The 16,295-nt window shown below is 34.3% G+C and overlaps 1 protein-coding gene across 1 annotated transcript in view; it reads right to left on the bottom strand.

Annotated features, from left to right (window-relative positions):
* LOC126880068 (interferon-related developmental regulator 2) overlaps positions 1-16,295 on the bottom strand; it is a 39,130-nt gene that overhangs the window by 11,208 nt on the left and 11,627 nt on the right. The window contains exons 2-3 of the mRNA XM_050643727.1: positions 2,847-3,111; positions 508-709 (exon numbers count right to left, since the gene is read on the bottom strand). Coding sequence (XP_050499684.1) covers positions 508-709; positions 2,847-3,111 — 467 coding nt within the window. The remainder of the gene's footprint in view (positions 1-507; positions 710-2,846; positions 3,112-16,295) is intronic.

The raw sequence follows: 16,295 nt of genomic DNA, 5'->3' as shown, positions 1-16,295 counted from the left end.
CAAATTGGATGCAAGAGATAGGTGGAAAATTTTACGAGAAGTCTACGTTCAGCAGTGGACAAATAGGCTAATTGATGATGATGATATTTATACACATTATGTACTATGTTGGTATTGTTAAGGCGGATCCACATCAATAAAAATTTGTGTATGTGTTGTATTTCACAATACAGAAAAAATATTTGCGGTGCAAATTTAAATATGGTCAAGTATTTTTACGACATAAATATTTAGTTCGTGTATTGTACTGCCGAATCCACTTAGCGACAAGTGGATAATCAAGTCCACACTAACATTGCTGTGCGGCACAAATTTCTTTGAAGTCGATTGAAAAACCGACAGCTCGATGAATAGCGTGCGTTGTTCGTCACGAAAATGTTTTTACGTTATCATATTATGCGGCGTACAGTCCACATCAACAAAAATTTCAGCGCACAAGAGAAAATTTGCGTCAAATACAACGTACAACATAAATTTTTATTGAGGAATTCAAAATAAAATACTCACTTTTGCTCTAACAGGTGCAGCAACCGAGTTGTCGCAAATCAAACTAAGCAAGATCGGTTTCAGCAGCCTGCAAATGTCTTCGGTTGCATCTTCGCCTCCGAGCTGGACACAAATAACGGTGGCTAACTCGGCAGCAGCTATTTTTTCGGGACCTCCTCCTTTTTTCAAACTCCTTTCTATGCTGTCACAGATTGTGAACTGACTGTAATGAGAATTGAATATTTAGAATAAACGATATGTTCATCAAGGGCAACAAATCAGGGTTGGCAAAAACCAGGGTTTTTTTCCAAAAAAAAAAACCAAAAAAACCAAGGTTTTTAAAACAGGTTTATTTTGTTTAAACCAGGTTTATTTGATACAAAGCAAAATAAGTCAAATACTATAAGAATGAATAAATTATTTTATAAAATAATAGAAATAAAATATGAAAAAAATTATTAAGACAACTTTTATTTTTATGTACACACACAAAAAATTAATATAACAAAAAAAGTCACCTTCAAACGTAGGTAGTAATATTCAAAATAACTAAGTTTGAAAGTAAAAAAATATAAGTTATTTATCTAAATTTACTTCATTTGAGGCAGTAATAAAACCACCAGTTTGGAGGCTTAATAAAAAACCAGGTTTTATCTTATAAGACCAGTTGGTCTAAACCAAGGTTTTAAGCATGTTGGTTTAAACCTGCCAACCATGCAACAAATATCCATAAAAAACTTCTGTTCTTTGAAGAATATCAGGTACGGTTTAACAGAAAAAAAGGGGAAAACGTAGAACTGGTGTGTAATGTAAAAGGCATACCTGAATGGATGATAAAGCAAAAGCAAATGGGATTATATAACCACACCACAATTTGTTAAGAATCCCCAATAGAAAAAAGACGTTTTAAGAGAAAAATCCTCAGAAAAATCTTTGGACCTTATCACGATCCGAATACTAACCAATACTGAATGAGAAGAACTGCCAAGGTCAAACAGATTGTATAGGGCTAGCGACATAGTCTCCGATACTACACTCCAACGTCTAAGATGGGCAGGTCATGTTCATAGACTCCCTAACATCCGCCTGGTCAAGTTAATCTGGGAGGAAGTCCCGACAGGACCCTTTAGTCCTGTCGCCAGGGGGGGTACAACGGCCTCGTTAATTCAGATGGACTTACTCAAGTTTTTTTTTATGTATTTTGACCCGTAGAACACGAATTTTTTGGGTAACAGTTGATCCGGATGTCGATAAGATTGTTATAGACCAAGAACTTGAGGAATCAAATAACAGCGATTTTTGGCAAAACAAAACACTATTTTGTATTTTTTGGGCCATTTTAAGTAAAAAATATTTCTACAAGTTTTTTCGTAGGATGCACAGTTTTCGAGATAAACGCGGTTGAACTTTAAAAAAATCGAAAAATTGCAATTTTTGAACCCGAATAACTTTTGATTAAAAAATAAAATAGCAAGTCTGCTTACCGCATTTAAAAGTTTAAGTCAAATTATATCGGTTTTGATTATTTCCATTGGTAAAAATTTATTTTTTTATTGTTTAACAAAGCTATAAACACGTAGGGTTTCCCGTGCTTTTACATGTGTTTTAACGCATGTAACGTAGAAATAGTCTTGATTGCACTAGTACCTATTCTACCTACTCGTTCGATTTTAAATGAGAAATCATAGAAACATCACTCACGCACTAGTTGTTTGTAGCTTTGTTTAACAATAACACAATAAATTTTTAGCAATGCAAATAATCAAAACCGACATAATTTGACTTGAACTTTCAAAGGCGCTAAGCAGAATTGCTATTTTATTTTTTAATCAAAAGTTATTCGGGTTTAAAAATTGCAGTTTTTCGATTTTTTGAAAGTTCAACCGCGTTTATCTCGAAAACTGTGCATCCTACTAAAAAACTTGTAGAAATATTTTTTGCTTAAAATGACCCAAAAAATACAAAATATTGTTTTGTTTTGCCAAAAATCGCTGTTATTTGATTCCTCAAGTTCTTGGTCTATAACAATCTTATCGACATCCGGATCAACTGTTACCCAAAAAATTCGTGTTCTACGGGTCAAAATACATAAAAAAAACTTGGGTAAGTCCATCTGAATTAACGAGGCCGTTGTACCCCCCCTGGCGACAGGACTACTTAGAATGTCAACGAATGCGATGGAGAGATAACATATGGTCACATATAAGAACAATGAAGCTACCCACTGACCCAACTACCATGGAGACCGTTCGAGATGAAAGCGAGTTGTGCAGTCAGCTAAGACCCAACCTGGGTTCTAGTGCTACCAGAAGAAGAATCTTAGAAACTCATAAAGGCTGGGAAAAAAGTATTATACATACCGATCTCTGATAAATCCAGGCATACATTTCTTGACAAAACCTTTGGTTAGCGTATCGAAGCAATTGATTCTGCCCTGGGATGATTTCTGGGTGAGTCCATCGAGGATTTCTACTAATTTTTCTTCCAGTTGTTCCTGTGCGAGAAGATCAGCGTCCTCGCACTCTTCTCCGCTTTTGTTTTCGGAATAGTTACTGACAACACTTGCGTTGTCCATAAAAGATTCATCGTCGGATGAATTTAGGGAGCCGTCGTTTCGCCCGCGATCTGGAAAGAAAAAAATACTATGTTAATTGACAATCTTTTGACAGTTTCTACTAAAAATTTCAAAAGTTAACTCTGCAAATTATACGTTTTTAGAACGAGTTTAAAATTTAATAATCTCCACTCAATATTCAGCCGAAAATTCAAAATTAACACATTTTCTGATCGTTTCTCGTTATCAATTTTTGTTAGAAATGAAACTAAGTGAGGCCTATAGAATCAAAACCTGCTAGATCAGCGGTGCTCAAAGGGTCGATCCAAAGTTTTTGAAGTCGATCGCGATTCACTGAAAAAAATACAAATGGGAAAAGACGGGGACTATGCTGACTCACCACACTTGCCGACTCAACAAATTGAAATTATTGATCAAAGGAAAAGAAAGGAGTTAAACAACATTCCATGGTTGAAAAAAGGGTAACCGCTCATTTGAATTATGTTTATTATGAGATGGAGCTGCAAGCAATTCGTAGCGACTTTAAAAGAAGCTTCGCTAATTTTTAAAACATTCATGTCTATTTGTATATAAACATTTGTAACATTCATGTCTAATCCGTTTTCTTGTGAAGACGTGGAAAAAATTGCCATTGAAATATCCGTTACTTTCAATATGGAGATAATTTCCGTCCAAAATGAGGTACTGAAAATAAAAGTCCAGAGCTACCGATACGAAATTTTGGTCGTGCATATCCCCTGACAAATCCTCTTTGAGGCAAGTAGCTCTTCAGCTCATAGCATTCTTTGGATCAACGCACTTGTGTGATAGTCTGCTTTTTCCCCAATGAAGGTGGTAAAATTAAAGTGTCGTAATCGGCTTACTGACGAACATCCAAATAAAATTAAGATGAAAAACGTTGCCGTAATTACAACTCTATGTAGTTACAACTTTTTATCAAATAGAAATGCGCAATAAAGATTTTTATTTTCAAAATTGCTTTTTTTCCTATTAGTCGATCGCTGAAAGCTTGCAGTTTATGTGGTAGATCCCTCGCAGTACAAGTCTGAGCACCACTGTGCTAGATCATGTTTTGAAATTTTGTCAGGAAGCTAAAACAACATTTAAAATGTAAATTTTCCAAAAAATATCCGGCATTTCTCAATCAAAGGGGCATCATATAAATAGCATAAAATGGCACAGTAATTTGTCATTTTTCTGCATGCTCCTTACATCTTCAGAAAGGACCCCGCAGAAACCTTATGGGAAATGGCTCTCTGTCAAATGCTCTGAAACTTTGGGTTCTGGCAGTCCTTGATGTGTAGAACAAAAGACTCAATGGGCGCATAGCTCCAAAAAATCATGGTTTTAAGATATACACATACAGTGAGGACGTTTGAGTTGGAATAAATTCATTTTCTCGAGAATGGGCGACTCTGGAGATAAATTACAAATCAGGTCGATTTTTATTTTTAAATTACAATTTTCTGGCCTATATATCATACTAGTGATGTCATCCATCTGGACGTGATGGCGCAATCGATGATTTTTTTAATAAGAATAGGGGTCGTGTGATAGCTCATTTGAAAGGTTATTCAATTCTATATTCTATAATATAAACATTAACAGAATTAAAAATGAATAACCATTTTCAATTTCATGCAATTAACAGAATTATTTATACAGGGTGCCCAAATTTTTTTTTTTAATTAAATTAATTGAGACGAAAAGAAGAATGTTAATAATTTATTTAATTCGAAATACATTTTACTGTTGTCCGAAAACAGGAAAAAATGTTTATTTGATAAATAAATATTGTTTTTCGCTTAAATTCAATATTAAAGCTGTCACCCACTTGCCTCTTAGCAGTTTGAACATTTAGTTTATGTTTGTTTAGTTTGAACATCCAGAACATGACATTTCATCAGGCATGGTCATCTTCTGGAGTAGTGTTTTCGGCATTAAATTGATGCAAATTTCTTGGGTTTTTTTTGGGGTTGCTAAAAACAAATATGCCATCAGAACTGACCCCCGGACCACCTGGTGCTCAAGGTCACTGCTAAGACCTGTTATCTTCTGGAGTATGGAGGGTTTTTGGGCACCGGGGTCGGTGGAGGTTCAGCGGGGGTCGGTTCTGATGTCGTGTTCTTGGTCAAAAACCCCAAAACCCCCCGAATAATCTGTTTGCATCAATTTAGTGTCGAAAACCCTAGAATCTACAGATGACGTACCTGGCAGGCCATGACGTGCTCCTATGGTTGGTTCTGACAGCGTATTTGTCTTCAGCGACCCCAAAAAAACCCCCAAATAATAAAATCTCTGGTCCTTAACCCGGGAGTGGTCGCGCTCACTTCTATAACGTGAATAGTCGCGTGTTAGATTTCATCTCACAATACGAATTTACAACAAATTTTTATTTTATAGTATTTTTATTTACTTGCTGTTAGAAATATTATTTCTAACAATTATTAAAGCTAATTGGCTCTCCCCAAAGCCATAAATTACACAAAAAGAAGATGAAAAAAATACCTACGCATTACTACACCCTTCCTCGAGGCACTTACGAAATTTTTTCAAAATTGCAAAATTTTTCATCAAGTTATCGCGAAAAAGGATAAAATGTGAGATTCTATCTAACGGCGCGACTACTCGCGGGTTAATACACTAATTTTGGCATGTTTATGCACTTTTTGATGCATTTTATGCACTTTAAAATGCAACTATGCGTTTCCACCCATTTTTCCATAGTGGACTTCTTTGTTGACATCATCCTAAACATCATTCTCTTTTTGCCTTACCCCTATGCGGGGTCGGCTTCCCTAATTGCATTTCTCCAAACACTTCTATCTCGGGTCATATCAATATTTATCCCCTTTACCAACATGTCCTGCCTTATGGTCTCCCCCCAGGTCTTCTTTGGTCTTCCTCTCCTACTCCTTCCAGGAATCTGCACTTCAGCTATTCTTCGTATTGGGTGATTAACGTCTCGACGTTGAACATGAGCAAACCATCTTAACCTATGCTCTCTCATTTTGGCATCAATTGGTGCCACACCTAGACTTCCCCTAACATACTCATTTCTAATTTTATCCTTCTTTGTCACTCCACTCATCCATCTAAGCATTCTCATTTCCGCCACATGCATTCGTTGTTCCTCTTTCTTCTTCACTGCCCAACATTCAGTTCCGTACATCATAGCCGGTCTTATGGCTGTTTTATAGAATTTTCCCCTCAGCTTCATTGGAATTTTTCTGTTACACAACACTCCACTCGCTTCTTTCCACTTCATCCATCCAGCCCTAATTCTACTGCATGCATCTCCATCTATTTCTCCATTACTCTGTAATACCGATCCCAGGTACTTAAAACTATTGCTTTTTACAATCAGTTCACCATCCAAAGATAACATTTTATTTGTAGTCACTCCATCTTTAAATGAACATTCCAAATACTCTGTTTTTGTCCTACTAAGCTTTAAACCTTTTTCATCCAGAGCTTGCCTCCACTGTTCCAGTTTTTGTTCTAAGTCTCTTTCACTATTTCCTACTAACACGACATCATCAGCATACATTAAGCACCATGGAATGTTACCCTGTAGTTTCGCTGTTATCTCGTCTAAAACTAATGAGAATAAATACGGACTAAGCACAGAGCCTTGGTGCAATCCTACTTTCACATGAAATTTATCAGTCTCTCCCACACTTGTCCTAACACTAGTCGTTACTTCCTCATACATATCCCTCACAATCTTTACATATTCACCAGGGACTCCTTTCTTATTGAGTGCCCACCACAGAATCTCTCGAGGAACTCTATCATATGCTTTCTCAAGATCAATGAATACCATATGAGCGTTTGTTTCTTTACTCCTGTATTTTTCCATCAACTGCCTTATAATGAAAATTGCATCTGTTGTTGATCTGCCCTGCATAAAGCCAAATTGATTCTCGGATATTTCGGTCTCTTCACGTATCCGTCTATTAATTACTCTTTCCCATATTTTCATGGTGTGGCTAAGCAGTTTTATAGCCCTGTAGTTTGTACATTGTTGTATATCTCCCTTGTTTTTGTAAACAGGTACCAGTATACTGCTTCTCCATTCGTCTGGCATTTGTCCAACTTCCATAATTATTCTATTAAATAGACCTGCTAGCCACCTTGTTCCTGTCTCTCCCAATGCTCTCCATACTTCCTCAGGAATATCATCTGGTCCTACCGCTTTTCCTTTCTATATTTTTTGAAGCGCTTGAGCCACTTCCTCGTTTGTTATTTTGGTGACCATTGCTGCTACTGTCTCCATTGACTCTACAGGCTGTCTGTCAAATTCTTCATTTAATAAGCTGTCAAAGTACTTTCTCCATATCTTTTTGACATCCCTTTCGTGAACTAGTATTTTATTATTTTCATCTCGGATACATCTAATCTGATTAAAATCTTTTGTTTTCTTTGCTCTCTGTTTGGCTATTTTATATATCTTCGTTTCGCCTTCCCTGGTATCAAGTTGATCGTATAGGTTTGAATACGCTTCTGCTTTGGCTTTTGCTACTGCTACTTTCGCTTCCTTTTTCGCCACCATATAGTTTTGAAGATCTGTGTCGGATCTGGTTTCTTGCCACTTTTTATATAATTTTCTCTTCTCTTTTATTTTCCCTTGTACTTCGTTTGACCACCACCAAGTCTCTTTATCCTCAAACTTTTTTCCTGACGTTTTCCCAAGTCCATCCCAAGCCCATCCTAAACATGATGCAAAAAGTTTCTAGGTGCGGTAATTAAAAATCGATTTATTTTGTGCTAAATGCCCTGGTCTATTTTAGTCTCATCCAAAAGCAATATTTCTGGATACTTAAAGAAACTGTTGAAACTTACTTATGAATGCAAAAATTGATATGGAAATTCATTAAAATGTGTTTAAAATGTAATAAAAATCTGTTAATTGATTAGAAAGTCCTACTAATAATAACATACATAGATAAAAATATTGGCATGCCGATCATAAAACAAGTTTTTCAAATAAAAACATTTAACCAGTAACAATCTGCTTAGCTTAATCTACAAAATTCAAGAGTCAAGGTCGTAATAATAATAAAATACAAATAATGCTCCACGTGAATGAATAAATTAGTTTTCTAATAGATGTGGGTATTTCTGTATATACACGTTATTGTTTATTTTTATCGTGTTTTCTCAATTTTTGGAAAACTAGGTATATTGCTGAAATGAATGGGAGACATTACAGGCAAGAAGAAATAGTGGATCCGATATAAGGTCGATCTTCACCGATCTGTTTAATGGATAAAAATTATTGGATATGTAATTTAGTATGTTAACAATTATAAAAAAACAAGGGGTCATCATCATCATCATTCTCTTTGCCTTATCCCTATGCGGGGTCGGCTTCCCTAATTGCATTTCTCCACACAATTCTATCTTGGGTCATATCAATGTTAATCCCCTTTACCAACATGTCCTGCCTTATCGTCTCCCCCCAGGTCTTCTTTGGTCTTCCTCTCCTACTCCTTCCAGGAATCTGCACTTCAGCTATTCTTCGTATTGGGTGATTAACGTCTCGACGTTGAACATGAGCAAACCATCTTAACCTATGCTCTCTTATTTTGGCATCAATTGGTGCCACACCTAGACTTCCCCTAATATACTCATTTCTAATTTTATCCTCCTTTGTCACTCCACTCATCCATCCAAGCATTCTCATTTCCGCCACATGCATTCGTTGTTCCTCTTTCTTTTTCACTGCCCAACATTCAGTTCCGTACATCATAGCCGGTCTTATGGCTGTTTTATAGAATTTTCCCTTCAGCTTCATTGGAATTTTTCTGTCACACAACACACCACTCGCTTCTTTCCACTTCATCCATCCAGCCCTAATTATACTGCATGCATCTCCATCTATTTCTCCATTACTCTGTAATACCGATCCTAGGTACTTAAAACTATTGCTTTTCACAATCATTTCACCATCCAAAGATACCATTTTATTTGTAGTAACTCCATCTTTAAATGAACATTCCAAATACTCTGTTTTTGTCCTACTAAGTTTTAAACCTTTTTCCTCCAGAGCTTGTCTCCACTGTTCCAGTTTTTGTTCTAAGTCTCTTTCACTATTTCCTACTAACACGACATCATCAGCATACATTAAGCACCATGGAATGTTACCCTGTAGTTTCGCTGTTATCTCGTCTAAAACTAATGAGAATAAATAAGGACTAAGCACAGAGCCTTGGTGCAATCCTACTTTCACATGAAATTTATCAGTCTCTCCCACACCTGTCCTAACACTAGTCGGTACTTCCTCATACATATCCCTCACAATCTTTACATATTCACCAGGGACTCCTTTCTTATTGAGTGCCCACCACAGAATCTCTCGAGGAACTCTATCATATGCTTTCTCAAGATCAATGAATACCATATGAGCGTTTGTTTCTTTACTCCTGTATTTTTCCATCAACTGCCTTATAATGAAAATTGCATCTGTTGTTGATCTGCCCTGCATAAAGCCAAATTGATTCTCGGATATTTCGGTCTCTTCACGTATCCGTCTATCAATTACTCTCTCCCATATTTTCATGGTGTGGCTAAGTAGTTTTATAGCCCTGTAGTTTGTGCATTGTTGTATGTCTCCCTTGTTTTTGTAGACAGGTACTAATATACTGCTTCTCCATTCGTCTGGCATTTGTCCAACTTCCATAATTCTATTAAATAAACCTGCTAGCCAACTTATTCCTGTCTCTCCCAATGCTCTCCATACTTCCCCAGGAATATCATCTGGTCCGACTGCTTTTCCTTTCTTTATTTTTTGAAGCGCTTGAGCCACTTCCTCGTTTATTATTCTGGTAACCATTGCTGTTACTGTCTCCGTTAACTCTCTCTACGTCTCTCTCATTTTGGCATCAATTGGTGCCACACCTAGCTTCCCCTAATATACTCATTTCTAATTTTATCCTTCTTTGTCACTCCACTCATCCTTCTAAGCATTCTCATTTCCGCTACATGCATTCGTTGTTCCTCTTTCTTTTTAAACACTAAAACTGTTCCTATAAAAAACAAGGGGTATCCAATCTAATTGTGTTCTGACTATAATTAATTAATATCTAATTATTAAAAATGACTTTTTTTATAAATAAAAAAAATCGACCCGGGCAGATATTATTTCAGATTTTTTTTCTCATTCTAAACCAAAAATGTCTTGTAATTTTTCTCTTGAGTTGATCATTTTCGAGTTCTACACAATTTAAAACTGAAAAAAAGGAAATATGACGATTTTCAAGGCCCAAAAACATAAGTAAAAAATATTATTTTTGTAATTATTAAGTACCCAAATTCAAGTTCAACCCTTCTGCTATCAGGTCCCGATAAGAATTTTTGCCATGTTTTCTAAAAATTTTTTTTTTAATGTAAATCAGGAAGGTTCCGTATGGGAAGACAGGCATTAACAAGTAAAAAACAATGTATTAAAATTAAATAAGTCCAAAATACTTATCAAGAACTGATAGAATAAGGTTTGAACTTTAATTTAGGTACTTCGTAATTTCAAAAATGATATCTTTTACTTATGTCTTTGAGCCTTTAAAATCGTCGTGTTTTTTAGTTTTAAGTTGTTTATAACTCGAAAACGACCAAGAGAAAAATTACAAAAGGCCTTTTTTGTTTAGAATGATCCAAAAAAAGTCACGTTTTAAGTACATAATTATTAATTAATTACAATCAGAACAAAATTAGATCGGACACCCCTTATTTTTTCTATAATTGTTAACATACTAAGTAAATTACATATTGCCCAATAATTTTTATACATTAAATGGATCGGTGCAAATCGTATCTTAAACTAAAAAGCTCGGGTTCGTTCAGAAAAATATGAGACTTTTTTGCTTAGTCACTTTCATGAGATACCCCAGGATAGGATTAAAGAGGTCGCCCGTGCGAAAAGTGGTTTTAATTTATTTAAACAATTTGTAAAAATCAATTTTTTCGGCCCGAGCAATTTTTTTACGCATTTTTATCATTGTGAACAAAAATGGTCTTGTAATTTTTCTCGTCTTCGAGTTATAAACAAATTAAAACTGAAAAATAAAAGAAAAATGACGATATTTAAGGCTCAAACAAAACCACAAATAAAAATATTTTTGAATTCACCATGTACCCAAATTCAAGTTCAAACCTTGTTCTATCAGTTACCGATAAGTATTTTAAGCTTATTTTATTTTAAAATATTGTTTTTTAGTTTTAATGAAGCTCTTATACGATCACGTGCGCTCTGTAGTTATTAGGTTTGTGAAAATACTACTGCCGTACTTTTCGCCTTATTTAATAAGCAGTTCATTATCAATTAAATCACGATGTTTTAAAATGAAATAAGCCCAAAAAAACTCATAGGGGACTGATAGAAGGTTTGAACTTAAATTTAGGCACTTGGTGATTTTAAACATAGTATTTTTTACTTGTGTTTTACATTATTGAATTTTGAAAATCATTTTTTAAATTGTAAATTCTTTTGATTAACAATCAAATTTAGAAAAACATTGCATCAGCAGACCTTTTTTGTTGAGGATACAAAAAAACATAATAAAAATTGTCTGAGGCAAAAAAGTTGGTTTTTACAATTTGTTTAAAAAAATTGTTTAAATAAAATTGGAACCACTTTTTGCATGAGTTACTTCTTGACCCTTCTTATGTGAAGAATTTTTTTCCAATGGAGTCAAGCTTTCTCCCTTAAATAAGTGCAAAAAACAATGTTTTAAAATAAAATAGGCCTAAAATATTTATAGGAAACTGAAAAATAGGAAGAAGGTTTTAATTTGAATTTGTGCAATTGGTCATAGTGTGAACTTTTTAAAATGATTAAATTTTTCATTTCTCTTTCAGAATTTTTAACATTACAAAAGCCAAAAATTGTATGTGAAGCTTTCACAAATATATTTATATACTTTACAAATATAAATATTTTCATAAATTCCAAATATTTACAGACTTTTGTTTTGAATATAAAGTAGGTCATTATCACTTTTAAAAAATAAATAACAGTAACCAACAAATTATCCAGATAAGACCTTTTCTATAAAATGTGTTTTTCTACAGGTAAATTAAAATGAATTTTTTCATAAATTCCAAATATTTACAGACTTTTGTTTTGAAAATAAAGTAAGTCATTATCAGTTTTAAAAGATAAACAACAGTAAACAACAAATTATACCTACATATAAGACCTTTTCTATAAAATATGTTTCTCTACAGGTAAATTAAACTTAAACGAGAATAGAACAGGCCAGAAAATCTTTCGAAAAAATCAAAACACTTGTACAATGTGATTCTTGAATAAAACTCGAAATTCGACTATTCGAGGTGTGCAAGTACTTGGAAGGGAAACGAGAAACGACCGTGCGCGAGTCGCGGAAAAATATTGCAACTATCTTAAATAATTCATATTGTCAATTGAAATTGTCAAATTGACGTATATTTCATACCTTCTGTCATTGAAGCAGAAAAATTATATATTGCTCCACAATATTGATATGATATGCAATTATTATATAAAGGTAAATTTAATTAATTGTATTTTGCTTGCAGTACTGCATTTTAATAACTAATTTTATTTACTACATACAATTGTTTACGTTTGCATAACATAACCTGCATCTTATTTTTTCTTCTTATTATTTTTTTGGACTATGGCCTTGACAATTATCCAGCAACCAGGACTAATATAATTGGCCAATATAAATAAAAGTGCGAATAAAAGTACAGAGCGTAGAAATAGAGGTCGCTTTGCCGAACTTGCACGGTCCCAATATGTATCAAAATGCTACGTCTGGTCAAGAGTCGACCTCTTAAAATATCAACCGTAAATAAATTGGAGGAATTTGAAATGTGGATTTACCGGAGAATCTTTAAAATTCCATGAACATACCTCAAACTAAGAAGTGCTGCATAGAATAGACTAATAGACAAAGAATGAGAACGTTCTAACACAATGAAAGTAAGAAAAACATCATACCTAGGCCACATACTGAAACACGCTCAAAGTCCCCCCTTCTAAATATTTGAAATTCCGACCCAGTAATACTTTCGCTACGCCCTGTATATCGATCTTCCGCATAGTGCAGAGTATGGCGTTATTCAATTCTCACGGGATTTGGATGTTTATTTCGGTTCATGCGATTCCTTGAAATTTGGTGTACTAAGGTGCCCCAAATTGTTGATATCCTACAAAATTGTAAACGGAATATTTTTCAAAGAGGTTCCACGTTAAGTAGGGACTCAGAGTATTAAAAGGTTTTTATGATATTTACAGTTTTGGTTTATGTTCGTCGGTATATCCAAATAGCTAGAGGAAGAACCCCTGCTATGCTGTAGACTGTTGCAGTCTAGAAGATGAAAGGTTTTTATGATATTCACGGACAAGAATGCTATTGTATGTGTATTGCAACAGGAAAGGCTTAACCTAAGCCGATGCTTTTAGAAAAACTCTGAAATATTGTTTCTGGGGACTAACTGTAATATTCTGAGTCATCGCATTTCGTGTAAACTCAAGGGATTTTGTTATTGCGAAGTTTAAGTATTTGTAATTGGTTGAAAGTAAAACCATCATGGCGTTCGAGGGATGTCTTGAGAGTTTTTCTGACCATTTGATTGGTAGAGAAATATCTGGTATGATTCCTATTGGTCTAAGTAGGAAGTCACTTTTTTTGGGAGAAGGAACCCAAGTTTTAGAAGGGTCGAGTTGGCGGTCCGAGAAAAGAGTTCCGTAGAAGCCATCATCATGTTCAGTTGAGTTCCGTAGAAGTCACCATCAAGTGAAGTTGAGTGATAAGTTCCACCAGGGCCATCATCGAGTTAAGTTGAGTTTTGGTTCCTTTAGGGCCATCGTCATGTGAGTTGAGTTCCATTGAGTGTTTCGGAATGTAGTTTTCCAGTTTCCCAGCCGGCTAGGTTGATTCCAGCCCGGCGAAGGTGATGGAGTATCGTGAACCCCGGCGATTTTCTCGCTGTTTCTAAGCAAATCGTCGTTATCATTTCATACCAATTTTCGTATCCACTAATTTCTTTTAAGCAGTCAGAACCAGAAGTAGGAGAGAAGAGTTTCAATTTTCGCATTACTATGTTTAATAGTGCAGTTAAAACATGTAGTATGCTCACATACTTTATTTTGGTCAAAGTTAATGAACTTTCAATAATCATGTTCGAGTCTAACTAAATGATTTATGTTCGAGTCTTAATTAAATAATTTTGTTCGAGTAAAAGTAAAATTTCATCCAGTTTAACGAACTTTTAAACTATTTATGTTCGAGTTGAAAGCTGAATTTTTCTATAATAACGTTTGTTTATAAACAATGTACTGTTTGCTGTAGCTATTAACAGTGAAGTGTTTTCTCGCGTAGTGAAATGGCGTTTTGGACTTACCAACCAACAACAGAAGAAAACAGGACATTCATTGTAAGGTATAATTTGTATGTTTGTAAAACTTTTTCGTTTCATCTTTGGTTATTTGGTAATCTGGTCTCTAATTGTAACAGAGAGATCAGAGATTAATTTTTTTGTTTTTAACAAATAATGTTTGATTTTCAACATATAATTTATTTTCTTCCCTTCTCTCTTGAATCGTAAGAACATTAAAAAATTGACTGAGTATAGAATTCTGAATAAATAAGGTAAGTTACGTTATAATATTCTGTATATTATGTATATTTTTTTATTTGACTATTTTCTGTTTTATTTTATCTAATACCATTTTTCTTTTAATATTTGTTTTTTTGTATAAATTCTGGTTCCTTAGGTAACCAGTGGCGCCCAATATTTTATTTTTTTTCTTTATTTTTTATTTCACATCCATATTCCGATTTTTCTATCTTTCTAATTTTTCTAAGCTAATAAGAGTATGTCATAACACCTTATAAGAATCCACTCCCTTAAATCTCTTGATGACTTGAGCTTCCGAGGTACTTAATAAATTTTGTAGCACAAATTTTGTCAAATCTTAGTATATCTTCATGTTTATCCAATTGTCGTGCTTCAATACTGAGAAACAATAAGTATCATACCAATACAGTGATGAGCGTGCTAATAACCGGCAAAATAATGCAAAAGATGGAATACATAATACATTGCGAAACAAAAAGAGATGAAACTAGTGGAGGTGGAAATTATCGTTATAAACGTAGATATAAATTAACATTACATTACATAGTTTCCCACCTTTAGACATATAAGAGGAGTATGACAACTGTCACTGTGACAGTACAATTTTATAAAATGCTCCTGTCACAGACGTCTAAAGGTGGAAATCTATGTAATGTAATCTTAATTTATACATTTATAACGATCATTTCCACCTCCACTAGTTTCATCTCTTTTTGTCTCGAACCTTTACCTTGGAGTCTTCATTTCATTTCATTTGATTTTAATTGTCAGCGATTTTCACTCTAATAATATTTTCAGGAAATTTAATTTACTTAAATTATGATCATTTGTTTAACAATATTTATTAATTATTTAAAGTTTAGTATTTGTGTTATGGTTACGATACTGTAGCAAAAGAATGAGTCACCGGCCGTAAGTAGCAGCTCCGAAAGGTTTGATCTCGAGAACTTTCTGGTAGAATAACGATGATATACGTGGAATCGGAGGAGAAAGACGCGCGGTGAGTGGAAGGTCACACGATAGCCAGAGACCTGGCTTAGCCTGGAATGATCGAGAATAATGGTTAGGGTTAGAGTATATAACGATACGAATTTTGTAAATAGAGTTAGTTGATAATATAAATTCGATCTGTAACTTGTATAAATAAATTCGTATAAACGAACCGAAAGTATTATTTTAACAGTAATTACGTAATAATACTTTATTTTTGTTATTTGTAAAAATGGGGACATCCCGTAATAAATAAATAAATAAACAATGTATTATGTTTTCCATCTTTTGTTATTTTGCCGGTTATTAGCATGCTCATCACTGTATACTCAACTAATAGTAAAAGGAAAGATCGAGAGAATGAGATGACTAGGAAGGACTATCGTGGCTAAGAAACATCTGACAATGGAGAAGGCTAAATTTTGTACAGATAATAAGAACAGCTGAAGACGGACAAGAATTTGTAATTGTAGTAGCCAACCTCCAATGAGGAGAGGGCACTTTACGAAGAATAAATTTAACTGAAATTTGTGTACAACAATTCTGGTTGTGTATTCCTCTATTCTGAAAGATAGTACACATAATAGATTTAGGAGCATTAATAAAGGTAAAT

This window comes from Diabrotica virgifera, chromosome 2 (assembly GCF_917563875.1).
Source record: "Diabrotica virgifera virgifera chromosome 2, PGI_DIABVI_V3a".
Lineage (NCBI taxonomy): Eukaryota > Metazoa > Arthropoda > Insecta > Coleoptera > Chrysomelidae > Diabrotica > Diabrotica virgifera.
The sequence above is the reverse complement of the archived record's forward strand: the minus strand, read 5'-3'. Positions and strand labels throughout refer to the sequence as shown.